At 44.6% G+C, this 27,821-nt stretch overlaps 1 protein-coding gene across 1 annotated transcript in view; it reads left to right on the top strand.

Moving 5' to 3' along the window:
• Window positions 1-27,821, top strand: part of PARD3B (par-3 family cell polarity regulator beta) — a 693,368-nt gene that overhangs the window by 640,618 nt on the left and 24,929 nt on the right. Inside the window, 1 exon segment of the mRNA XM_030579423.1 lies at window positions 19,905-19,984. Within this exon segment, the coding sequence (XP_030435283.1) occupies window positions 19,905-19,984 (80 nt within the window).

Below are 27,821 nucleotides of genomic sequence, written 5' to 3'. Positions count from 1 at the left end.
CAATCATAGCCCAGGACCACTTCATGTAATCAGTGTACAAACACACAGACAGTCTCTGCACTGAGACGTTTAATGGACTCCCTGTGTCAATATATAGATTTTTAGAGGTTTGTTTGTGTACAAACAATAGCCAGCCAGCACCAGGAATGCTCACTGGCCCCTGTATTGAATGGCATAGCCCAAATAGTTCCTGGCTAAGTAGATTTCCTAGCCCTAAACTTATGTTGGATTCAGAGAACAGACTGTAAGACAAGTCAAGTATGGACAAGGAGGAATGAAATGAAACGTTTCCTGGGCAAAAGAAGTGAGACTACCATTTGCAAACGATTCTCAGCATGAAAGAGAGCACTTATCTGCTTGTGGCTATACTCTTTTTCGGTACTACCAATTATTTATAGGTAAATCCGAGAGAGTATTTCCAGATACCCAATTAACAGTGAGTTCATGACAACACTCGCTGGCACATGACAACTCATGCCTTGTCATTCCAGCACAGGCCCTCTGCAGCTCTAAGATATTTGTTCACTGGGTTTAATCTATATGTGCATATTCACAGGGGCAGTTTTCTTTGGAAGAATTGTCAGGTTTGGGAAATTATTTGCAAGCAGCCTATCATTTTTTCTTCTTACAAGTCTTTAGCTAAAGTACCATACAGCTATCATACTTGGCAGGGCCATAGCTTACTGTGACATTATCTGATTAAAAAATATGACCATGTAGATCATTTTGCAACTACGGTTATGTATTTGCAGCAAATATTGTACAAAGATTGTTGAGCAAGATGCTAACTCCCATGAAGTAATTAACCAGTTATTCCATGTAAGATATCTGCAAAGATGTCCTAATTTACCAGATATGATAATTGTGTTTATATGTTTGTATCACCTTTGTATTATGAGTTATAGATATGTATATATGTCTGTGTTTCAAACCTGTGCTATGCTTCTGGGTGACACCCCACACAGTTTGGCATCAGCACTACCTAGCCTGCTTGATGGCCCTTTAAGGACCATCAGCTGTACAATTAACCCATTGAGAGAAGGCAGATACACCTTATGATTCAGCAAGGCATGCAGGGAAATGCCTGTGGAGAGAACTCTAAGGCTTCCAAACCATATGCTGCACAGCTTGTGTTGGAAACAAAGGGAGCACAGGCCGCATGGCAAGAGACTATAAAAGGCAGTTGCATCTTCTCCATTTTGTCTTCAATCCTGCTTCTTACCTCTGGAGGAACTTTGCTACAACCTGAAGCTCTGAACAATGGACTGAATGACCCATCCAAGCTGTGGATGTACTCCAGAGACTTGACCTAAGCCAGCAGTTTATTCCATCACTGCTATAAGCCTGAGCCAAGAACTTTACCAGTACTGTATGTAATTGATTCCTTTAACCAATTTTAACTCTCACCTTTCCTTCTTTTTACAAATAAACCTTTAGATTTTAGTTAATAAGAATTGGCTGTAGCATGTATTTGGGTAAGATCTGAAACATTCGTTACTGTGGAAGGTAATGTGTCGGATCCTTTGGGATTGGTAGAACCTGTTCTTTTTTATGATGAAATAAGATTTACAGAAATTTTCATATATTCAACGTGGATGGAGGCCTGAGGCTGGATCACTTTAAGGGAACTGCGTTGTTTGGACTTCTGAGTAACCAGTAAGGTAATAAAGAATCTGTTTTATGCTCGCTTGGTGAATCTAAGTATTGGACTATCCACCAGCTTTTTGGGGTTTGGCTGTCCCATTCTTTTCAGTTCACCCTGAGTGACCACAGCTGGCTCCCCGCGAGGACCCCAGGCACAGTGGAATAGTCAGCAGGATGCACATTACCACAGGTTAATTGGGGTTTTGGCTCAGAACCACATGCTTGTCAACATTTAATTTTGATATTGGAGAGTTTAAGGGTTAAAAATCAGTTACAGTGACTGACCAATGGTCAAGAGCCTGAAAGAAAAAGTCTGGAAGAATTGTGCTTAAGCAAAAAGCCCCAAAGCAGGAACTGAAAAAATCTGTTAATTGCCAGTGATAAGGAAGCAGACCCAGAGAAAGTGCTTGCAATGAGAAACCGGTACCTAGAACTTGAACAAAAGCAAAAAAAAAGAGCTGATATTGAAGGAGAAGCTGCTGAGAGAGAGTGCCTGTGTTTTGAACGTGAACAAAAAATGGCATATATTTGATTGAAGAACTAGAAGCTAAGGCAAAAGTGGACAGACTTAAGCTCCAGTTCAAGAGAAGAAAGGAACAACAGGAACTGTATCATACTGAAAAAACAGTTATTCTTTGAGTGATTGCTCATATCCATTCCAGTCAGATGTGTGCGCACCACGTGCACGTTCGTCGGAAGACTTTTTTACCCTAGCAACTCTCGGCGGGTCGGCTGGGCGCCCCCTGGAGTGGCGCCACTATAGCACCGGATATATACCCCAGCTAACCCGGCCACCCTTCAGTTCCTTCTTACTGCCCGTGTCGGTCGTTGGAACAGTGGAGCGCTTCTTAGCTGACCTCCACCTTCCCTAACTACTCGTAGTTTCTCGTTATCGTATACATAGTTATTATTCTTGTAGATATATATATATTAGATAGATAGATTTAGTTGTAAGTTCTTACATTAATAGTATAGTTAGTTTAGTACTACTTAGCGGGATTCGAGGAGTAGCCCCTTCCCCACACCCAGTGCTGGAGCTCATGCCCAGCTCACCGGGTTTCAAACCGTGCTCGGCCTGTCACAGGCCGATGACAACAGGAGACCCACACGACTCCTGTTTGAAGTGCCTCGGGGAATAGCACTTAACAGCTAAGTGCCCTATTTGCTAGGCTTTCAAGCCGCGAACTAAAAAGGAGTGGGACATCAGACTGAAACAGCTCCTCATAGAGGTGGCCTTGACACCGCCACCTTCGGTACTGAGTGCCGGTCAGTCAGTGAGCAGAGGCACCCCTACGGCACCGAATCGCACCAGTACGCCTAAAGACTCTCAGCACCGGCTGCCACTGACACCAAAGTCGACTCCACGTCGCTCCCTCTCCCCGAGGTCGAAGAAGACCAAGACTCCTGCTGCTTTGGCACCGCCCACGCCACAGCCAGAGAGTGCACCCAGATTGGACCGCCCGGTGCCGATACCCGCCGCGGCACTGACTAAATTGGCACCGTTGATTCCGGTCCCACAAGGGCCATCGAGTCCAGTGCCTGATAGCTCCCTGGCGCGTGCCACGGTAGAGCTCACCACACCATCCACGCCAGAGGCATTTTCGGCGACGAGAGACTTAATCACCTTAATGGACTTGGCACTGCCTCTATCCCCGGCACTGCCAGTGCGGGTAATCCAATCTCGGGGCAAGGCAACCCTGACTAGACCACCATCTGTCGGCACAGCGGACCAGCACCGCTCAAGATCACGATCCCGCAGACGCTCCAGATCGAGATGACGCTCCCACTCTCGACGCCGCTTGCAGTCCCGGCACTGTTCCCCTACACGGCACCGGTCAGACTCGCGGCACCGGTCGGACTCCCGCTCTCCATCTCACTATCCGCGGCACCGCTCCAGTTCTCAGCGCCGATCCAGGCACCGTACCTCTCGGAGCCGTTCACACCGCAGGGACTCAAGATCTCGGTCGACCTCCCAGCACCGGTCTGGTTGCAGTTCCCGATCTCGATCCCAGTACCACTACGAATACTGGCACCAGTCCCCGTTAAAGAAGGGAGCGAGGTCCGTCGGAACCTCAGCCCAAGGTTTCTCTGCTCCTCCATGGCCTTCCAGGCAGACGTCGGTGTCCTCTCACACGGACAGTTATTACGACCAGGAGCAAGATACGGAGGTGCCTACTGGGGTCTTCCAGGAGGTCCGGTCTCAGGACCCGGGACCTCACCAGTGGTCCTTTTGGACACCCTGGGGGTACCATCAGGCCCCAGGTGCTCCATTGCTCCAGACCTGCTCCGCTTCCTCAGAGCATCGAGCTCCAGAGGCCACCATTAGCCATCCCCCTCCAGCTGGGACAGAGGAGCAGATAACCCATCCACCAGGTTCCCCGGTACTGCTGGAGCAGGAACCGACCCATGAGCAAGAGGCCATTCAGGACCCCCTCATTCCCGGCGTATCATCCTCTTCCTCCCCAGACGAGGCGGTGGCAGGGACCTCATCTTCAGGGCCCCCGCCGATAGACCTCAGAGCCCATCAGGACCTCCTTAGGAGGGTAGCTCTCAACATCAGTCTTCCCGTAGAGGAAGTCCCGGAGGTCGAGGACCCAGTTGTCAGCATCCTGTCAGCAGATACCCCCACTAGGGTGGCTTTGCCTTTCATCAAGACCATCCAGGCCACTGCTGACACCTTATGGCAGTCCCCAGCCTCCATTCCCCCTACAGCAAAGGGAGTTGAGAGGAAATACATGGTACCCTCTCGGTGATACAAATACCTATATGTCCATCCTCCTCCCTCCTCATTAGTTGTCCAATTGGTCAATGAGAGGGAATGGCCAACAGGCGCCAACCCCCAAATCAAAGGAGGCTAGGCGGATGGACCTACTGGGCCGCAAGGTATATTCGGCAGGTGCCCTTCAGCTCCGGGTGGCCAACCAGCAGGTTCTCCTGAGCCGTTATAGCTACAACACCTGGACGGAGGTGGGTAGATTCACAGAACTTCTACCCCCGGACTCTCACCAGGAATTTGCCGCATTCTTTGAAGAAGGGAAGAAGGTGGCTAGAACCTCCCTCCAGGCTTCTCTTGATGCGGCAGACTCGGCAGCCAGAACTCTGGCCTCAGGTATCACCATGAGGCGTATCTCATGGCTATAGGTCTCCAACCTGCCATCCGAGCTCCAATACACCATCCAGGACTTACCCTTTGATGGCAAGGGTCTGTTCTCTGAAAAGACTGACCCCAGGTTGCAGAGTTTAAAGGACAACAGGGTCATCATGCGCTCGTTGGGCATGTATACGCCTGTGACCCAAGGCAGACCCTTCCGGCCCCAACCCCACCGGCCGTACTTTGTGCCCCGGCACAGACAAGACTTCAACAGAAGGCGCTGGTGGGGTGGCCGTAGACGCCAGTCCGGACCCCAAGGGGGCCAAAACCATGGCCCCCCAAAAGCACCTCTGGGGCTTAAGTCTACCTTTTGAAGGTACGCACGAGGACGGCGTACCAGTTTCAGGACAGGATCCTTCTCCTTCCTTCTCCAGCCACCTCTCCTACTTCCTCCCGGCGTGATCCCAGTTGACCTCAGACATCTGGGTCCTATGGACGGTGAAACAAGGATATCGCCTTCAATTTGTTTCAACCCCCCCTTCCCACCCCCTAACCCAGTCCCTCTTCAGGGACCCCTCTCACGAGCAAGTCCTCTTACAAGAGGTGCAGTCTCTCCTCGCCGCAGGAGCAATAGAGGAGGTACCACCAGACGAGAAGGGAAAAGAGTTTTACTCCCGCTACTTTCTGATCCCCAAGTCCAAGGGAGGCCTCAGGCCCATCCTAGACCTGCGAGACCTCAACAACTTTGTGGTCAAGTTGAAGTTCCGCATGGTCTCCCTGAGGACTATTATCCCCTCCTTGGATCCTGGAGACTGGTATGCCACCCTCGATATGAAGGACACGTACTTCCATATTGTCATCTTCCCTCCACACAGGAGGTATCTTCGCTTTGTAGCCAATCACCGGCACTTCCAATTCACGGTCCTCCCCTACGGCCCCAAGGATGTTTACGGAGTGTATGACCGTCATCGCCGCCCACCTCTGCCGGCAGCAGATACATGTATTCCCATATCTGGACGACTGGCTCATCAAGGGAACCTCCCGGACTCAGGTCAGACAGCACGTGGACATAATCACAGACCTATTCTCCTGGTTGGGGCTGCTCCTCAATGCGGAAAAGTCCACACTGGTTCCCACACAAAGGCTGGACTTCACAGGGGCAACCCTGGACTCCACTCGAGCCAGGGCCTACCTACCTCAGCCACGTTTCCAGACGATCACGGTGATCATTCGAGGTCTGCAGAACTCCCCGACCACCTCGGCTCGCACGTGTCTCGGCCTACTAGGCCACATGGCCGCCTGCACTTATGTGACCAAATATGCCAGGCTCCGCCTCCAGCCCCTTCAAACATGGCTCAACTCAGTCTACCGCCCGGACAGGGACCCAATAGACATTCTGGTGACCGTTCCCCCCGAGCACCTTACGCTCCCTCGACTGGTGGCTGACTCCCTCCCTCGTGTGTACAGGGCTACCGTTCCATCCACCACAGCCCTCGCTGTCCCTAACAACAGATGCGTCATCTCTCGGTTGGGGGGCTCACCTCGGTCACCTTCGTACCCAGGGCGTTTGGGCATCACAGGAGCTGACGCTCCACACAAATGTCCGGGAGCTGAGAGCAGTCCGCCTCGCGTGCCAGGCGTTCCAGCAACATCTTCAAGGCCGTTGTGTCTCAGTGTTTACAGACAACACAACGGCCATGTATTATATCAACAAACAGGGAGGAACTCGCTCTTCTTCCCTGTGTCAAGAGGCCATTTAACTCTGGGACTTCTGCATAGCCCACTCAATAGACCTGGTGGCATCCTTTCTCCCAGGGGTTCGGAACACTCTGGCGGATCAGCTGAGCAGACCCTTCCTTCGAATGGTCGATAAGACCAGACGTTATTCATTCAATCTTCCAGAGGTGGGGTTTTCCCCTCCATAGACCTGTTCGCCTCTCACACAAACAGGAAATGCCAAGCGTTCTGCTCCTTCCAGGATCTTTCACCGGGATCGTTCACGGATGCATTCCTCATGTCGTGGGGGCACCACCTGCTCTATGCCTTCCCACCGTTCCCTCTGGTTCACAAGGTCCTAATAAAACTCCGCAGGGACAGAGCGCATCTAATCCTGATCGCACCAGCATGGCCCAGACAGCACTTGTACACCACACTGCTCAATCTGTCCATGGCCAGCCCAGTTACCCTACCACTCCTTCCAGACCTCATAACGCAGGACCACGGCAGTCTTTGCCACCCAGACCTGCAGGCCCTTCACCTCACGGCATGGGTCCTGCATGGTTGAACAGATCGGAGTTACGCTGTTCCACTCCGGTACAGCATGTTCTCCTAAGTAGCAGAAAGCCTTCCACTCGGTCAATGTACCTGGCCAAGTGGAAACATTCTCCTGCTGGTGTACAACGCAGAATGTTACTCCTTCTGAGGTCTCGATCCCCGCTGTTTTGGACTACCTCTGGTCTCTTAAACAACAGTGCCTGGCGATATCTTCTCTGAGGGTGCACTTGGCGGCTATCTCCACATTCCATCCCAGAGAAAGTGGCCACTCTGTGTTTTCCCACCCCTTAGTTACTAGATTTTTTAAGGACTTGGAGCACCTCTACCTCCCAGTACGCCGCCCTGCCCCCACCTGGGACCTCAACTTAGTCCTAAGCAGACTTATGCATCCGCCTTTGGAGCCATTGGCGACTTGCTCACTCCTGTACCTGTCGTGGAAGACAGTCTTCCTGGTGGCCATTACATCGGCCAGAAAGGTCTCCGAACTTTGGGCGCTTACGGTGGACCCACCGTATACTGTCTTCCACAAGGACAAGGTACAGTTGCGACCTCATCCGGCGTTCCTCCCTAAGGTAGTGTCGGATTTCCATACCAACCAGGACATCTTCCTCCTGGTCTTCTTTCCGAAGCCTCACTCTTCTCGATGGGAGCAGCAGTTGCACTCCTTAGATGTCCGTAGCGCGACACTTTTTATATCGAGCGGACAAAGCCCTTCCGGAAATCCCCCCAGCTGTTCGTGGCAGTCGCTGAACGGATGAAAGTCTACCAATCTCCTCCCAGAGGACCTCCTCTTGGGTAACAGCGTGCATGCGCACATGCTATGACCTGGCTCATGTCCCTTCGGGCCATCTCACGGCACATTCTACTAGAGCTCAGCCTTCATCAGCCGCCTTCCTGGCCCACGTGCCTATCCAGGAGATATGTCGCGCAGCGACCTGGTCATCGGTCCACACCTTTGCTTCGCCCTATGCTCTGGTCCAACAGTCTAGAGATGATGCAGCCTTTGGCTCAGCGGTTCTGCACGCTGCCACATCTCACTCCGACCCTTCCACCTAGGTAAGGCTTGGAAATCACCTGACTGGAATGGATATGAGCAATCACTCGAAGAAGAAAAGACGGTTACTCACCTTTGTAACTGTTGTTCTTCGAGATGTGTTGCTCATATCCATTCCAAACCCACCCTCCTTCCCCACTATCGGAGTAGCCAGCAAGAAGGAACTGAAGAGTGGCCGGGTCGGCTGGGGTATATATCTAGTGCCATAGCGGCGCCACTCCAGAGGGCACCCTGCCGACCCGCCGAGTGTTGCTAGGGTAAAAAAGTCTTCCGACGAACGTGCACGTGGCGCGCACACACATGACTGGAATGGATATGAGCAACACATCTCGAAGAACAACAGTTACAAAGGTGAATAACCGTCTTTTCCTTGCAATAACAAGGATGTAGATAGAATCTATTCAGTTTGTAACAATGTTGGTATGTTGTTTGACTCTAAGCAGTTGTCTGTGTGTAACCAAATTTACTCCAGCACTACCACGTTTTATGTAAATACTTTTACCGTGAGCTTGGGTGAAGATAACCCCATAACTTGTGCAGAGAATGTAAAAGTCAATGGTAAACACTGTTTAGGGCAAATTATAGCTTCTAATATCACTCTTGTTAAAGCAGATCTTATCAAAGAGAAAGATTATTTACCAAATCAGAGTGTGAATATTGTAATCCTCTATGAGTTTCCTATAAGTGTGCCTTTAGCCAGAATCCATCTTGAATGGAATGGTGTTAAACTTGGAGTTATAGCTGGTGTAAGGAAGTTATTGCCTAAGGATCTTTTGATTGGGGAATTATATTAAAGCTTTGTTCTGTCAGGCTGACATACACCAGTCACAAGAAAGAAATAATCCTGGACCTGTGTCTGTTGGGGTGAGGATTTGCCTATGGAGGGTTTCTCCAAATGTTTGTCTGAGGAAGATGGCTGTTTGTCTGTGCAAAGAAGCAGTGCATATGTGGAAAAAAAATTCTGTGTGTCTGGTATCTCAGAAGTGAATCTGGCATTAGATAAGGCTCAGGAAGATGTTTCTCTAGAGCAAATTAAAATTGGTGATCAGGTTAAAGCCCTAACTGAGGAAGGAAGGGATACAATCTTGGTGAGTGGTAAATTGTTGGCTAATAAAGCTTGGGAAAGTCAGCCTGACCCAGGTAAAAGTGATGTGCTTAAAGTAGCTCAATGTAATAAGATACTGTTTGTGGACAACAGCAATTTACCTGTTAACAGAGAGGAAGGGAAAGAAAGTTTAGATGAGCATAGGCTGCCTTCTGAGCTGATGGCTTTGTCTAATCAGCAGTTTGGGAAGGCAAGGTTAGTGGAACATGAGTATCCTTATACCTTACCTGTTACCAGTATGGAGAATTGTGACAGTGAAGGAATGTTCCTGTGTCTGTTAGGGATAATGACTTGCCTATGAAGGGAGCTACCCCAGTCTCCAAGCGATGGTCTGTGAACATGTCCCAGCCATGTCCCAGCCATGTGTTCTGGGACAAAGGAAAGGATATAAGTTGTTTTGTCTGTTAAAGGGAACTGTTTCTGTTTGCAGAGCAGACAGAAGAAGGCTGTCAGCCTTTGATGGTTGAAAATTTATCAGCTGACCCAAAGTTGGTTCTGGATACAACTAAAGCCCAGGAAGGAAGGTTTCCTAAATTTGTGTCTGCTAGGGCTGGTGACATTGCATCCAGTTAATGTCATAAATAGCTCCCAGAGTCCAAGCGATTCTGGTATTTCTGTTTTGCCTGTTGCTAGTGTGTTGCTGAGTAAAGTATGACCACTCTGTTAACCAGGACACAAGGAAAGCATGAATGTGATTTAACTATGTTACTAACAGTGTGAAAACTTGTAACAAGGAGGAAATGATTCCTAAGCTTGTGTGGCAGAGGGAAAGAAAATGTTCTAACCTTTGGCTAGTGAGTCTATCAGCTTGCCTGAAAGGAAGTTATGTAAAAATCCTCGTGATGGGCCAGAGGCGATTGTGGATTTAAGTGAAACCTAGGAATAGTCTGTTGTTGCTCAGGAAAATGTTCCTTTAGAGCAAGCCCTAGGTGAAGAGGGTAAGGGCAGAATTTCTGTGGAAAATGAGTTGTTGCTTAGAAAGATTCCTGAAGAGAAAAATCTTCAGGGTAGTTTTTGCAAGCAGTTTGCTGCAACTGATGGGTGTGGAAGTGATTTGATTGAGTTAACTCAGGGTGAGTGAGGCCTTGGCTACACTGGCGCTTTACAGCGCTGCAACTTTCTCGCTCAGGGGTGTGAAAAAACACCCCCCTGAGCGCAGCAAGTTACAGTGCTGAAAAGCGCCAGTGTAAACGGTGCCCAGCTCCCAGCGCTTTAAGGTAATCCCCACGGGGAGGTAGAGTACCTGCAGTACTGAAAGAGCTCTCTCCCAGTGCTGGCACCGTGACCACACTCGCACTTCAAAGTGCTGCCGCGGGAGCACTCCTGCGGCAGTGCTGTACAGCTGCAAGTGTAGCCATACCCTCACTGTATAGAGAAAGCAACAGTTTGTTTCGGAGGCTTGTTTCAGTTCCTAACTGCCAGAATCTTTCTGAAGTGTATAGATCCACTGCCAGTGTGGATAACTTTGAGGAGATTTCAGATGGAATAAAAATTATTAGGGACTTTAAATAGCCCTATAAGCTTAACCAGCTTGTTGAGAAGAGTGTGGTGTTCGAACTGTCTCCATGTTGATTCTTTGAGTAAACAGTCTGTATCTCAGGTTCAGAGGGAAGACGGGACAGCTGAATCTGCAGAGCAGGAGGGCAGTTGTGCAGTTAATCTCTTGAGAACACAGGGGATGGCAAGTAAACTCATTTCTAGACACTTTGGAAGTGTCTTCTACTCTCTTAGTGGACTTGACATCTGATTCCATGTGGAAGCAGAGGTTGGTAATGGATGGACAAAAGAACCTTCAGTCTAACATGCTAGTGAAAATGGATGGTATCTCTTTAAGACAGAGTCCAGCCTTGGAACTGGTAACAGTTAAGGATCTGAAAATTTAGGAAGCGTGGGACCTGATTCGAATACCTGGCGGCAGTCCAGGTCTTCATCAGGACTTCGGTGGAGGGTCTTTTACTCGCTCTGGGTCTTCCGCAGTACTGAAGGACCCACCACCAAAATGCCGCCGAAGACCCAGAGCGAGTGAAGGACCCGCCGCTGACATGCTGCCGAAGACCCAGAGTGAGTGAAGGACCTGCCACTGACGTGCCACCGAGTACCTGGACCACCACCAGGTCAGTAAAAAAAATTAAAAAGGTGCCTAAGTTAGGCGCTCTTCTTTAGGGTGCAGGGCCCTCTTAGGCATGAGGTCCAATTCAGGGGAATCAGGGGAATCGGCCTAAAGCTGGCCCTGTGTCTGTGTTGATGTAAATTACTTGACTGACTGGGGGGGAGAAAGACCTGCCTGTAGTTGTTAGCAGAAAGGACACACCCAGCCGGCCAATGAATTCGGTTAAGCAAAAGAGCTCAGATTTTGACCCTGCAGAACAAGAAGAAAGGAATGCCACGGGTTATCCTTAAAATGCCAGAACCACAATGGTATTGAGCCAAAAGCGTGGCATGACAAAAATAAACGTAAATGTACACCTGCAATGAGTTTAATGTTAATATTAATGCTAATGTTAACTTCTGTGACTGTGTTGCTAATAACAAGAACTGTAAAAATGTACAGTGTGCCTAATCTTTTGGAAAAATCCTTGAACATGTTAAGAGTAATACCTAAAAACACACTTTATGTTAGAAGACCTTGTGATACTAATATTTCACAGTTACTGCCTGTAACTAATCTGGAAACTGTACACAAAAAAGACATTGCAAACCTAATGTGCTGTATGAGAAAGGAAACTGAGGCACACTACCATATTGCTTTCATGGTTAAATGCCAAGATTCCTACACTATGAAGAACATTAATACCTACATTGACTTGTTGTTAATTGGGTGCCAGACATTTGGGGGGAGTGGTCTATATAGTCTGGTTTCTTGTCTCCAACAATGGCAATTATCAAATGCTAAAGAAAAACAAATATAAAAAACTCTGAAGTGGGAAATTATGGTATAATCTACTAATATGGGAGGTTTTTTCCTAACTCTTTCAGAGATTGATTGATGCCCTGAAGTATAAAGGTTTATATCCTTTCCAGACTTTCAGAGATTTTATTATCTTTACTATTGTAACTCTAGATGTTTTCATTATCCATACAAATTCCAATCCTTTTTTTTTTTTAAATCTACTAAATTATTGGCCTCAATAAACCTTTGTGGCAATGAGTTCCTCTGGTGAATTGTTCATTGTTTAAAAAAGGGTATTTCCTTTTACCTGTTTTAAATGTGCTACTCTATCAGTGTAATTGAATGCCGCTTTCTTCTTGCATTTTGAGAGAATAAATAAAAATGCTTACTCTACCAATTAGGGCTGTTGATTAATCACAGTTAATTCATGGGATTAACTCAAAAAAATTAACTGTGATTAATCGCAGTTTTAATCACACTGTTAAACAATAGAATGCCAATTGAAATGTATTAAATATTTTGGATGTTTTTTCCTACATTTTCATATATATTGTATTCTGTGTTGTAATAGAAATCAAAGTGTATATTATTTTTATTATAAATATTTGCACTGTAAAAATTATAAACAAAAGAAATATTATTTTTCAGTTCACCTCATACAAGTACTGTAGTGCAATCTTTGTCGTGAAAGTGTAACTTGCAAATGTGGAAATTTTTTTTGTTACATAACTGCAGTCGAAAACAAAACAATGTAAAATTTCAGAGCCTACAAGTCCACTCAGTCCTACTTCTTGTTCAGCCAATCACTAAGACAAACAAGTTTGTTTACATTTACAGGAGATAATGCTGCCCTTTTCTTATTTACAGTGTCACCAGAAAGTGAGAATAGGCATTTGCATGGCACTTTTGTAGATGGCATTGCAAGGTATTTATTTACATGCTAGATATGCTGAACATTCATATGCTCCTTCATGCTTCAGTCACCATTCCAGAGGACATGTTTCCATGCTGATGATGCTTGTTAAAAAAATAATGCATTAATTAAATTTGTGACTGAACTCCTTGGGAGGAGAATTGTATGTCCCCTGCTCTGTTTTATCCGCATTCTGCCATATATTTCCTGTTCTAGCAGTCTTGGATGATGACCCAGCACATGTTCATTTTAACAACACTTTCACCGCAGATTTGACGAAGGCAAAGAAGATACCAATGTGGGATTTCTAAAGATAGCTACAGCATTTGCTCAAGATTTAAGAATCTTAAGTGTCTTCCAAAATCTGAGAGGGACGAGGTGTGGCGTATGCTTTCAGAAGTCTTAAAAGAGCAACACTCCAATGCAGAAACTGCAGAAACTACAGAACCCGAACCACCAAAAAAGAAAATCAACCTCTTGCTGGTGGCATCTGACTCATGATGATGAAAATGAACATGCATCAATCTGCACTGCTTTGGATTGTTAGCGAGCAGAACACGTCATCAGCATGGATGCATGTCCCCTGGAATAGTGGTTGAAGCATGAAGTGACATATGAATCTTTAGCGCATCTGGCATGTGAATATCTTGCAACACCGGCTACAATAATGCCATGCAAATGCCTGTTCTCGCTTTCAGGTGACATTGTAAACAAGAAGCGGGCAGCATTATCTCCTTCAAATGTAAACAAACTTGTTTGTCTGAGTGATTGATTGAACAAGAGGTAGGACTGAGTGGACATGCAGGCTCCAAAATTTTACATTGTTTTATTTTTAATGCAGTTTTTTTGTACGTACTTCTACATTTGTAAGTTCAACTGTCATGATAAGGAGATTCACCGAATATAAGTACTGTAGTGCAATTAAAAAATACAATTTCTTTTGTCTTTTTTCAATGCAAATACTTGTAATCAAAAATAAATATACAGCGAGCACTATACACTTTGTATTCTGTGTTGTAATTGAAATCAATATATTTGAAAATGTAGAAAACATCCAAAAATCTTTAAATAAATGGTATTATATTATTAGCAGTGTGATTAATTGCGATTAATTTTTTTTAATTGCTTAACAGCTCTCAAATGTTCAGCTTCTCTCTAAACTTACAGTCCTGATCTTTTCAATTCTTGTTCATAGTCTTCTTCATAAGTTGTATTTTAAAGAAGCCTTATTGAGGGTGAAAGAACAAACCATCCCGATGTGCAGAAAGCAGGAGCGGCACCAGGGTTTCTGGCGCCCTAGGCAGAACTCAGGGGCCGGCATTTTGTACGCTTCCCACGGGGCACGCGGGAGCTTCCGGTTCCACTCCCATTGCGCCGCCAAAGAAGGACCCTCCACCGAAATGCCGCAGGCGACAGCAGCAGTCATTGAGCTGCTCATTGCCTGCCGCTGTTTTCCACGTCACATCAGCAAAAGGTCCTTCTTCGGCGGCGTGATGGGAACGGAACCGGAAGCTCCCGTGCACCCCATGGGGAATGCACAAAATGCCGCCCTCCGAATCCTGGCACCTTAGGCGACTGCCTAGGGTCACCTAATGGAAGTGCCGTTCCTGGCAGAAAGAATAGCAAATATGGCAGGCGATCAGCTTGATTTAACAGTGAAATGTTCGGTGAGCTTAAATTCAAAAAGGAAGCTTACAAGAAGTGGAAACTTGGTCAGATGACTAGGGAGAAGGATAAAAATATTGCTAGTGTGTGCAGAAGTGTAATCAGGGAGGCCAAAACACAACTGGAGTTGCAGCTAGCGAGGGATGTGAAGGGTAACAAGAAGGGTTTCTACAGGTATGTTAGCAACAAGAAAAAGCTCAGGGAAAGTGTGGGACCATTAACAAATGAGAGAGGCAACCTAGTGACAGCTGATGTGGAAAAAGTTGAAGTACTCAATGCTTTTTTTACCTCAGTCTTCACAGATAAGGTCAGCTCCCACACTGCTGTCCTGGGCAACACAATATGAGGAGGAGGTGAGCAGCCTTCAGTGGTGAAAGAACAGCTCAAGGACTATTTAGAAAAGGTGGACATGCACAAATCCATGGGTCTGGATCTAATGCATCCGAGGGTGCTGAAGGAATTGGCTGATGTGATTGCAGAGCCATTGGCCATTATCTTTGCAAACTCGTGGCGATCGGGGGAGGTCCCGGATGACTGGAAAAAGGCAAATGTAGTGCTGGTTCTTTAAAAAAGGGAAGAAGGAGAACCCGGCAAACTACAGACCAGTCAACCTCACCTCAGTCCCTGGAAAAATCATGGAACAGGTCCTCAAGGAAATCATTTTGAATCACTTGGAGGAGAGGAAGGTGATCAGGAACAGTCAACATGGATTCACCAAGGGAAAAGTCATTCCTGACCAACCTGATTGCCTTCTATGATGAGATAACTGGCTCTGGATATGGGGAAAGCGGTGGACGTGATATATCTTGACTTTAGCAAAGCTTTTGATACCATCTCCCACAGTATTCTTGCCAGAAAGTTAAAAAAGTATGGATTATTGAATGGACTATTAGGTGAATAGAAAGCTGGCCAGACTGTCAGGCTCAATGAATTGTGATCAATGGCTCAATGTCTAGTAGGCAGCTGGTATCAAGTGGAGTGCCACGGGGGCCGGTCCTGGGGCCGGTTTTGTTCAACATCTTTATTCATGATCTGGATGATGGAATAGATTGCATCCCCAGCAAGTTCATGGATGGCACTAAGCTGCGGGGAGAGGTAGATAGCTGAAGGGTAGAGAGAGGCTCCAGAGTGACTTAGACAAATTGGAGGATTGGGCCAAAAGAAATCTGATCAGGTTCAACAAGGACAAGTGCAGAGTCCTGCACTTAGGACGGAAGAATCCCATGCACCACCACAGGCTGGGGACCAACTGGCTAAATAGCAGTTCTGCAGAAAAGGACCTGGGGATTACAGTGGATGAGAAGCTGTGTATGAGTCAGGTGTGTTCCCTTGTTGCTAAGAAGGCTAACAGCATATTGGCCTGCATTAGCAGGAGCACTGCCAGCTGACTGAGGGAATGATTATTCCCCTCTATTTGGCACTGGTGAGGCAACATCTGGAGTATTGCATCCAGTTTTGCCCCCCCCCCCCACCTAAAGGATGTGGACAAATTGGTAAGAGTCCAGCGGAGGGCAACATAAATGATCAGGAGGCTGGGGCTCATGACTTATGAGGAGAGGCTGAGGGAACTGGGCTTGTTTAGTCTGCAGAAGAGAAGAGTGGGGGGGATTTGATAGCAGCCTTCAACTACCTGAAGGGTGGGGAGAGGCGTTCCAAAGAGGATGGAGCTCAGCTGTTCTCAGTGGTGGCAGATGACAAAACAAGGAGCGATGATCTCAAGTTGCAGTGGGGAAGGTTTCGGTTGATTATTAAGAAACACTATTTCACTAGGAGGGTGGTGAAGCACTGCAATAGGTTACCTAGGGAGGTGGTGGAATCTCCTTCCTTAGAGGCTTTTAAAGCCCAGTTTGACAAAGCCCTGGCCGGGATGATTTAATTGGGAATTGGTCCTGTTTTGAGCAGGGGGTTGGACTAGATGACCTCCTGAGATCTCTTCCACCCTAATCTTCTATGATTCCATGTTTCCAGTAATTTTTCACCATTTCTACTATATTCTATAGAATAATTGAAAGTGAGCATAGTATTGCAGCTAAAGCTATTGCATTGATTTATTTAACTGTATTATAAAAGTTTCTGCAAAATTCTCTATCCCATTCCTTTTGCATTCCAATATTTTGCTTGCTTTTTTTTTTATCACTTCTATAAATTGAGCAAAGATCTATAGTGAACTCTCCACAGTGGTGGCTAGGTCTTTTTTCTGAGTTAATACTGTTAATTATTTATAGTTAATACTAAGACAAGTAAATATGGTATTTAAAACTTATTGTGTACCAATGCTCGGACTTGAAGATCAACTTTGTTCTTACTAGTTGGTGCTTGACCTTTTACGTTAGTCCTTCTAAAGCAAATTATTAGCCTAAGTAATCCCAAAGAGTGTAGAGACTGATACAGAACCATCCTTTATACTGTTCCCAGAACATAGAGAACAATTTAAAGAGGCAGACATTTCCAGTGCAATAACTTTTTCCTTTGTCTTTTCATAAGGTCAGTATCTTCTTTCAGAAATCATTTTACTTTTGATTCAGTTATATATCATTTTTACTTATGTGTAGACAGATGAGGAAAAGGAAATGAGAAGGGATAGCTGAGCCTTTAATTAAAGGCAAAGACAGAGTTTCTTCTTTAAGCTTATTGGACAGTTCTACGTGGGGTGCAGAGAATCATAATAGAGGCCCATGTTTTTCACAAATGTGAAATAATATGAAATAAAACAAAAAAAACCTAACCTCACAGCAGCAGCTCCTGTGCGGTGGGGCTGGGCTCTGCTCCAGGTGTTGTGACCTGGCGCACCGGGTCTTTCTATTGCTCTGGGTTGATCCAGCCACCCACTAGGATGGAAGGGTTGCCGGGCCAAACCTAAGGGCAGTATAGTGATCCCATGTGCCAGGTCACAACACCCAGAGCGGCTGGGGCAGGCCCAGTACCATGGCACAGGAGCCATCACTGCACAGTGAGCGTCAGGCAGGGTCATTCTGCAACTGCAGGGCATCCCGACCACCCCACTTAGGCCCCCAAAATGAAATGAAAAACTATAAAATGAAAAAGGGTTTTACTGGGGTCTACTCATCAGCTTCGTGGAGCCAAATTTTTGAAATTGTATCCACGATTAGTTTCTATGGTAACTGTGTCTCAGAGCACAAACACACAGAACTGGCAGGAGGCACCTGATTTTATTTTCTCTGTAAGAAACAATCAGAAGATTGGTGTTTCAGGTTGTTACAATGCACACATCTAATGTAGGTACTTTTTACTTATATAGTGACTACGTTTTCCTTGGTAAACACCCAGTAAATTTCATCATTTCTTATTACTGTACATTGACTGCTGTTACACTTAGTAGGCTTAAAAGTAATCACCAGAAAGCTTGCATTCCAGTTTAGAATTTGGAATTAACTACCCATGTGTATCACTTATCCTGTATCCTCTATCATGCATCAGGTAGGTAGACCATATTTTACATGATTTTTGTGCTCAGTAAACAAAAGCTTAAATCTGTTTTCTTTCCTTTGCTTTTCCGCAAAAAGTTCTGGGATTGTCTATCACCAGAGTACCCAGCTATTTAAGGAAAATTACTAAACTGCTCAAATTAGAAGTGTGAGAACAGCTGAAGTGACTGTGAATTTTTGTATTCACTTTCTGTATAAAACGTGTCACTTTTACTGGTGGAAAATGGAACAAAATAATCTGTTTGGCCTTCTACCCACCTTATAAAATGTAGGACAGTGATTTTTTCCCCCTAAGTGAGATACTATTAAAGTACAGTTATTTCAAATCAGAGATGATTATTTTCTGGTACTCATCAACCCCTTAAGGATCCCTCTTACCATTTTGATTCAAATCAAGAGGCATTAGCCAAGGTCCCCTCCAGAATAAGTTGTTCACTTAGCAAAAGGCTGGATTATTACTAATATTAGCTCCGAATATTAGGCGACAGACTTGGCATAATGCTACTAGTCTACAATAATTCCTGAAACTCTCCCTGCCTAGCGACTTAGTCTGATAATACATCTGTTTACACTGGACTTGTTTTTTGTTACGGATCTCTCTAAGGGATATTGTACATGAAAACATTATATACAGGTGAATAAGCCTAATCACCTCACTGCACAAACTTTCCATCACAACAGGTGTTAAATCTCTTTAGTGAAACTGACGTATTGTGCATAAATGCCAAGATTGACAGAAGGATGCTCTCTAACCTGTAGAATGTGAAAAACATGTTACTTTTAGTTTTTGTTTCCTCTTTTTGTAATCAGACATTTACAGAAAGCCGAGTGTGATTTATTCTTCTCTTCTTAATGAATTGTTAAGAAGTGTTTGAAAAGGCATCAAATCTTCCCTTCTGGCATGAATCGTAAAGGGGGAAGAGGATTTTAAATGGCCTCACGGTATATTGCTTTATAAAACTGCTGATTCTGGCAGTGCCAGAATAGGACTACATACTAATGTAGGAACCACTGAATGCAGTCAGTGAGCTTTCAGCATTTATGGAGGAAAAGACTAATAGCTCTGTTTTAACAAGGCTCTTAACCCTTGGGCCATCAGCAGGCATTGAGTGAGTGAAATTGGGAGAACTCCTATGAGCTAAAAGCCTCTAAGTTCAGCATTCTTACCTCAGTTTGAGCCTTCCTAATAGGATTTCACACTCCAGCCAACCAGAGCTGCCATCTTGAAAACAAACCAAGTACAGAGCTGATGTTTTCACTGAGCGCGTTAATGCTTCACTTCTGAAATGACACTAGAGCATGAGGAATGCACTGGCGTCCCTGTTGGATATTCAGCGTTACAGCGGTGTTCGGGAAAGCATCTAGATTTGTGTTGTGAATGAAAGCAAAGGTTGTTTATATCACATATTTTACTGTAGAAAAATTAACAACAGATGATAAACGGATCTGGAACTAGTATGTAAACTCATTCTTTCCTTTGACCAATGTGTGCATTACTCAGCAATTTTAAAATGCTTTTATGTAATCAGGTTTATCTCCTGATTTTACTGAATTACAGGTGGGAAACTAACCAAAAAAGTTTACAGTATCCCTACCGCACTGAGGAACATACCTGTTCTAAACAGTCCTTTGATATGGAACCCTTCCTTGTTAGCAGTGATAAGATTAAGTATGGGATTTGTGGAGTCTCTGAGCTCTGCCTTTCTTTTGTTGATTTTGGCACCCTGCAGCATTATTTGTTCTCTGATTATCATTTTGAGATAATTTTGAGTAACTGGGGTGTATAATTGATCTTCATCTCTAATTACTCTTCTCTCCACAGGTGTCTGGAAAAGGTCCAGATGGGAGTTCACACAATCTCCACTTTGAAGGGATGGAAAGGCAATATGCATCCTTACCCAGGTACATCACTGAGGCTTCTTCATGCACTGATTCTGTCTGCATAGAACAGCCGTCTGGCTCTGAAATGAGGGATTATGTTGCAGTTTTGTCTCGCTGCCTTCTGCTGATGATTTAATGCCATCTTTATAACTGTATTAATAATTTAGACAGTTGAGTTAAAAAAAAAAATAAAGTCATTCTCATTGAACATGTCAGCAAGAGTCATGATCCACAGGGGAAGAACATGACATTGAGGAAGCTTAGTGTGCTAGAGTTATAACAGGTCTTAGCAGGGCATAACTGTGACAAAGTTTATAGTGCTAAAATCATAGCTGGCAATGACAGAGCATTGCTGTGAGGCATTTGCACTGCAGCAGTGATAGCTCCTACAGTACCACCATTACTGGAAGGAAAATTTGACTAGCAATCCTGTTCCACTATGGTAACTATATACTGTAACTCAACCCCACTGGAAATGAGAGAGAATTCTTAGGGGCTTGAGGGGGGTTTTATGAATAGTTTTAGTCTGGAATCAGCAGGGCATGACAAAGAGGAAACCTTTCAAAGATTACAGTCCAGATTCTGTGGGAGTTATAATAGCAGAGTGTGAGAATTAGCATGCTAGAAAAAGAAATGAAGAAAGGTTAGAGCAGTGGGGAGAAAACGAAAATAGAGAATAGTTATCCTCCAAGCATGCTGAGCAAGAAAGTGGATCTTCAGTAGAGATGTGGAGGAGCAAGTTTTCCTAAATGAGAGTGAGACAATCAAGTAGTGCCACATTTCGTGGGCACGCCAAAGGGCGTGGCACATTGGTGCTGGTATTTTTAGGAAATAAATGAATGTGCATTGTAGCTACAGCTTTTCTTTAGTTTTTTCCATTTGACTGTTTGTTTCTAACTGTGTCATGGCAAAGGCTGATTGACTTTAATGTAATATGGCATACCACTATGAACTAGAATATCTCAGTACTTGAAAATAATAAGATCTCTCAAAGAAAAACTGTTTCACACACACTTCAGCATTGTTGGATTTAAATAAGAACTTTTTAATGCATGATGTGTTGTTTAAATCACAGAATGCATCTGTGGTTCAATGACTGCCTTTTATCAATTTGTATTGGTGATTGTCTGCAGTGGTGGGCTAGTGATGTTGGTCCCAGGACGTTAGACAGACAAGGTGGGTGAGATAATAACTTTTAATGGACCAACTTCTGTTGGTCGAGAAACATGCTTTCAAGCTTCACAAAGCCTCAAAGGACCTGATGAAAAGTTATTTGAAGCTTGAAACTGTGTTTCTTCCATCAACAGAAGCCGCTCCAATAAAAGTCTCACCCACTTGTCTCTCATATACTGGGACCAACACTGCTTAACAGAGTGCCATTTGATTCCCAGCAATGTGTTTTATATTTTTTTCCTGTTCTCATTATCCATAATATGTGTCCAGTCCTTTTTTCTGAATCCTACTAAGTTCTTGTCCTCAGTTATATCTTTTAGCAGCAAGTTCCACAGGTTAAGTATAAGTAGAGTTTTTAAAAAAGTTGCCTTTTAAAATGTACTACCTTTGCATCTTTATTGCTGCTACATCCTTAGTAGGCAATTCCTGTGAGCTATTCACAATGACACCAAATTGTTTTTTCCTGAGTAGTTCCATCTGATTCAACCCATTAATCTCCCCATGTTCTTCTCAAAACCTCAATTTCGGATAGTGGAAACTAGACTCCATACCCTAAATCTCGACAGGGCTTGGAGGGTTTACCTGGATAGGACGGAGAATTTAGGAATTTATCCAGACTTTCTATAGCCTTCAGGGATCAGTGTAAAGAGGGAGTCACTTCTGCCTGCCTAAGATTAGGCTGTACCATGAGTCTCACTGTACTCTAGCTGGGATGTCAGTATCTCATGGTTTTAGCACCCACGCTGCCAGGTTTCATGCAATATCAGTAGTTTGCCTCCATAATGTTTCTGTCAAGGAGAGAGCTGAGCACTGGAGTGATGTTCTCTCAGCTGCATGCGTTGTTCAGCAGACTGGCTGTTGTGTTCTGAACCAATTCTAAAGAGCTCTTGTAAGTTTACTTCTCTGAAACCACCCATAGTAATCAAGCCCAGAGATCATAAATGAGTGGGTCACTGGGGCAAAGTCTGAATCCAGCAGAAGAGGCTGCAGTCTTCCTGGCAGCTACTAATGGAAATGCGGATTTTTTGCAGAGCTGCCCATTTGAATCTCCGGAAGTACAGAGGAGTCCAGATGAAAACCAAGGCTGAGAACTCTAGAAATCTGCCTTCAGATCGTTAATAATCTATTTTACATGGAAAGCACTCAGATACTGTGAGAAATGGGCAGCAGTACAAACCCTTAAGATAGATAGATGTCCTTATCAAGATGGCATGTTCTTCAATGTATTTCCCTCTTCCCATCAATATCGCCTCCTTCTTTCCGGGTCTCAGCTTCATTCACCCGCTCTTCATCCAGTTGTTGAACTCAGTCAAGCCATTGGACACCTGTGGGAGAGTGCTGTTTCCATCTGATCTGGGTGTGATGCATAGCTGAATGTCATCTGCACACTGCTATGCTGTTCACATTCTCCGTTAGAGATCTCGCTCAGCTGCCCCTCACTGACTGCAGCCTGATTGGTCTGCAGTAGGCTAAAGTTTTCCCAAAGTTCGTCATGGGCAGTATCATCAAACTGAGCATCTTGAACATTGTGGGAAATTTGTAAAAAATGTGGGTAGTCTGATCTAACAGTACATTATCAAAATCCTTCTCACCTTCCTTTTATCAGCCAATCAATGCAAAAAGGTATAATTGAATATAAACAACTGGCTTTTAGGACTAGAAAGGGGTGGTGGAATGGGGTTGCAGAAACCATTTCCCAACAAATTAAGCACATTTCTAATCTTACATGGTTTTATAAAAGTAAGTCTCTGTCACCAGCATGTGGGATTTACCTAAATTCGCCAAACAGACAGTAAAGCTTCAAAAGTCCTAGGGAGGAAGGGAGAACACTTCGGCAACAGAAAGTAAAGCATCCGGGCTTGGGCTGTGGCTGATTTCTCTTGGGAAAAAAATCAACACAATAGCTGGAATAATTAGATGCCCATGCAATAAAACTGTTACTGCTACCTGGCAACAAGCAGGAGCCATGTTGGAGGGCATGAGAGATTGGAATGAACGAATGAATAGGAGAGCTTTGGCATCCCTCTGAAATGGGCAAGAGAGAACTAGGATACCATCACATTATTTTGAAAAATATTCCGTACGTTCCCAGGGCACCTGTTCAACTCTGAAGGTGTGCGAGGCTACCTACAAAGAAGCTCTGATTGTCTCTAGTAGCATACTCAAGCTCTCCTGCTATATCTTTCATTCAAGTTCAAATCCCAGCTTTAAAACACCCGTGGCACTTTGCCCTATGGCCTTATGTTTTCATCTCCCTTCCCTGTGAGTGCTGAGAAGTTTAACCATACACAATGGATCCGATTCTTAGCTGGTGTAAATCAATGAGCGTCACTGGCTCATGACCCTTATTTTATAGCAGAATTAAAGAAAATGCAGTTCTGTAAGTGTACTTGCCTTTTCAACAAAAGAAGCAAAGAATTTAAAATATATAGAGGTAACCCTGCTCCTACTGAGCTCAGTGACAAAACCCTGCTGGCTTTGATGGGAACAGGATCTGTTCTATGGAAGGTTATTTTTTAATTAAAAGTTGAAATACTTCTGTCTGTTTAAAAAAAAAGTAGGCAACAGCCTTAAAGGAAGCTTTAATATGTGACTAGCTTAATCAGTAGCCAACTGAGTTATGAGATCAAGTTTGTATCGAAGCTAGTATCAGATTATCGGCTTTATTTGGAAGCATCTAGAGAGAGGCAAATGTTATCTACTGAGTTATTGGTCTGTTACTATGGCAGGCTAGTGACATGTCCCATCTCATACTGCACTGTGCTACATCATCTCCTGAAGGAAAGCAAAATGGTAAAGGCAGAACATAAAGCTTTGCAAGAAATATACAGTTCTTGGCACTCAGTAGTTATGCGATGCCCCAGGGCTAAAGCCGAGTAGTGCTGAATGGTATTATTAAGCAATGTTAAATCCTCCCTCTTAGAAGGAAAAGGGCTTGAGTCTTAGGCTCCGCGGGGTACTATTTGGGAAATAGGAGCATGGCTATAATATGAGGAGCTAGAAAAATATTTTTGTTTGTTTGTTTGTCTTCAGTAACTCACTTCTCTCTGTTTCACATTTGAAGTATTTATTTGGTTAAACCAGTGCACAAATATAAACATGAAGCTGGTTTATTTGCTCACAGGTTTGTTTGGTTTTGCACTTCAGTTTCATTGTGGTCTGTCATAATGTAAGTGATTATTTTGCTCATGGCAGCCCCAATTGGAGAAATATGTCCTAAGCACGAAGAGTTATTCCTTTCTCCTAATGGATTCGATAGTAGGCTCTGACTAGTAACTGGACTGACAGTCACTAAGACAGGCCCAGGGATTGGTGATGCTGTGATATATACCACAAATCTCAGCCCCCTTGCTAGTAAGAAATGCTGATGCCAAAAAAAGTCAATGTTTCAGTTCCTCAAGGTTCTTCATATGATAGATTCCAAACCAGACAGGACTATTGTGATCACCTAGTCTGACCTGCTTAATAACACAGGCCCCTAGAACCTTACCCAGTAGTTTCTGCATGAAGCTCATAACTTCTGTTTGAGCTATGCATGGGTGGCCAAACTGTGGCTCACCAGCCACGCGCAGCTCTTTACCGTTAAGATGCGGCTCGCTGAGTCCCTCATGCCACCCACCCCATTCTCCGCCCGCCACACTTGCAGGGAGATCTCAGGACCTCTGCCTTGCAGTGGGTTGATGGTAGGATAAGGACTTCTGTCCAGTGGGGACGCAGGCCTTGGGGCTTGAGCCCCGCAGCAGACCAGCCAGGCCTCATGGCTTCAGCAGGAATGGGGCTGAAGCCCCGACCCCTGCCGGCATCTCTTGTGGGGCTGAAGCCCCAAGCCCCAGAAGATGTGCTCCAGCTCTCGAACTTCTGAAGATTGTCGTATGAAGCTTAGAGGGTCAGTAAGTTTGGCCATCCCTGAGCTATGGAATGTCTTATACAAAGATATCTAGTCTTGATTTTAAGACTTCACTGATGGAGAATCCACCACTTCTCTAGGTAAACTGTTCCACAGGTTATTCACCCTCAGGATTAAAGAATTGTGCCTTGTTTCTAGTCTGAATTTATCTAGCTTCAGCTTCCATTCATTGGATCTTGTTGTGCCTTTTTTGGCTAGATTAAAGAGCTGGCAGCTGTCAGAAATCTCTGCTCAGGTAGGTGCTTGTACACTGTGATCACCTCATCTCTTAACCTTCTCTTGGAAAATTAAAGAGGCTGAGCTGCTTACGTTTCTCACTAAAGACATGAAGACAGCATTGTCAAAGGGGCTGGAGCCTTTCCTGCAGGACAGTTTGTGAGGCAGCATTGACAGTCATGTAGGCAAAAGCCATTTCCCACCATTCTGGGCAAAAGAAGAGTTTCCATAATAGCTGCCCTCATAAAGGAGGCTCTCAAAGAGACAAATAGGAGGTGTAGGTTCCTCACCAAGCTGTACTGGCTTCCTCATCAAGTTCACACTAGTTACCATCATTTCAAGATTGTGAAGTCTGCTTTTGCCTACAAGTCTGCTCTCATCTTACAGCTCCATTGCTTTTCCCTTGTGCGCTACAAATAACGCCCACCTCACCTGTCCCTTCATAACCTTCAGCTCTCATCTCATCTGCTCTTCCATGCTGCCTTCGTTTTCTGGAAATGCCTCTCACTCCCACTGTATGAGTCAACGACCCTCTTGCCCTGTGAATAATTCCTTAAAATTCTTCTTTGAAACCTGCATCAGTATTAACCTGCTTCAGTAAAAATGTCACCTGCCAATTAAAAATGGTGGCCTTCTTGGATAGAACCACCATCTGGCTCATCCAGTGCATTCTGTGTTTGATTTGTATTATCTGTCCCATTAAAATTGTAAACTGCTCTCCTTTGGTACACAGCTAACCAAAAAAAATCACTCTGTCCTATGATATTATTCCTGTGATGTTCTACCTAGCTATCTTCTGACACCTTTCCTAGTGCTTAAAACTCATCTGCCCTTCTGTTTTCCTTTGTCTCTTCAATTAATATCTGCCTTATACACTGCCTTGTAATTTCCGTTTGCTTACTGCAGCATTGTTTTTAGCATATGCAGGAGGATGGCAATGATATTACGTTCAACAGATATGTATTCCAAGTAATACCAATATTGGTCGTTGGCGCCTCTGCAGCTTTAGTAGCAATAACCTGGAACAAAAGAGAGTGCACATAATAACCCATATGTTGTATGTTTATAAATGTGTCATTCTTGCCAAACTTTTATCAGCAATGAAATGATGTATTAATCCAAGTCCAGACAGATCTTGAGAATTATCAAAGGTCTGTTCCGTCATGGAGGCTGCGTTACTGAGTATATTTTATGCATTTGTACAAAGCTAATCTTCAACTTTTGATGTTCAGTAGAATATACTTGCCCGTTACAGGCATCATAGAATTTGAAATGTTCCCCATGAGACTGAAACAACTCTGATTTAGCTGCATTTATTTTTTCCTGCAAAATTCTGTAAGAGAGGTAGGCAACTTTCTCATCTTGGGATAAGCAACAATTAATCTGTATCCCTCCCTCCTCCACTCCATCACTGACCACTCGACCCTATGTTTATCTTAGTGATATCATACTAATGTATTTTGATATCCATTCTTGTCCTTAAGTCACTGTACTGTAAACTGTTGATTGTCACACTGATTATGTGGTCACACACATATCTAAACTGGTTAACTTGCCTCAGATCTTGCCTTCTACTTCCACACATGACAAATCTTGAAAAAAATCAGTGAAGTTCATGAACAGTGGAGGATTAAACTCCCTCCTTTCCATCAGTTTTCCCAGATGGAAAATGCAGTCCCAAGCGCCTCTCCCTATTGTGTCTCCTGCCTGTCTGAATGACATCTGACTCCACCTCACTCCTAGGGGCTACCTACACTACAGAAACATCTACGTCAGAACACTGGTTTCAACATGATTGTCCATCACCTGGTTAAAGTTTGTAGTGTGCACTGGGACCTAATAATGACATTACTGGGCAAAAGTGTGGGATGTATATGCACAATCATGCAGGGAGATCAGTTTGAGAAGGTCAAGTCCACTCTTCTCAGTTGGGGCCAGGATGTGGGGCTACAGCATCTCCATGCTACTTATGCAGTGTAGCTACTGGAACCATGTAAAACTTGATTCTCTGGCCCCTTTATTGGTCACCTCTCTATATAAACCTATACTAGTCCCGCACAGAGACCCTTTCTAAGTGTGCAAGACAGTGGGGGATAAGGCACCACCATGTGATCACTCCAGCTGCAGTCCAGCAGAAGGGGTTGAGTGATTCAGGAAAAACGCTGCTGGCCCCTGTACTCCAGTGTAAACTTCCTTAGGGGAGAAATAAATCTTTTCATACTGAAAAGATCTAAAATGATGATTCTTCAGTATCTGGAGCCTTGAATCCTCCTGAGTTGGTACCAGCTATGTGTCAGTTTCCTGACTGTAATGTTTGTATGTACTTCCCCATTTGCTCCCAAAAGGGGGTTCTTTCATAGCTAGGTTGATACTTAGGAAAGTCCAGATCTCCCTCATTTCTTATATTATTCTCCGAGCTCTCAATGTTTTTCTTTTTTATTGTCACTCTCCCATCTGCCTCCTGTTGCTTATTGCTGTGGGAATCATTGTTGTGCTGAGTTTCTTGACTGTGCTGAAATGTTTTGCTCAATACCCCACTCTCATTCTGCATACTTCTCTCTT

This window comes from Gopherus evgoodei, chromosome 11 (assembly GCF_007399415.2).
Source record: "Gopherus evgoodei ecotype Sinaloan lineage chromosome 11, rGopEvg1_v1.p, whole genome shotgun sequence".
NCBI lineage: Eukaryota > Metazoa > Chordata > Testudines > Testudinidae > Gopherus > Gopherus evgoodei.
The sequence above is the reverse complement of the archived record's forward strand: the minus strand, read 5'-3'. Positions and strand labels throughout refer to the sequence as shown.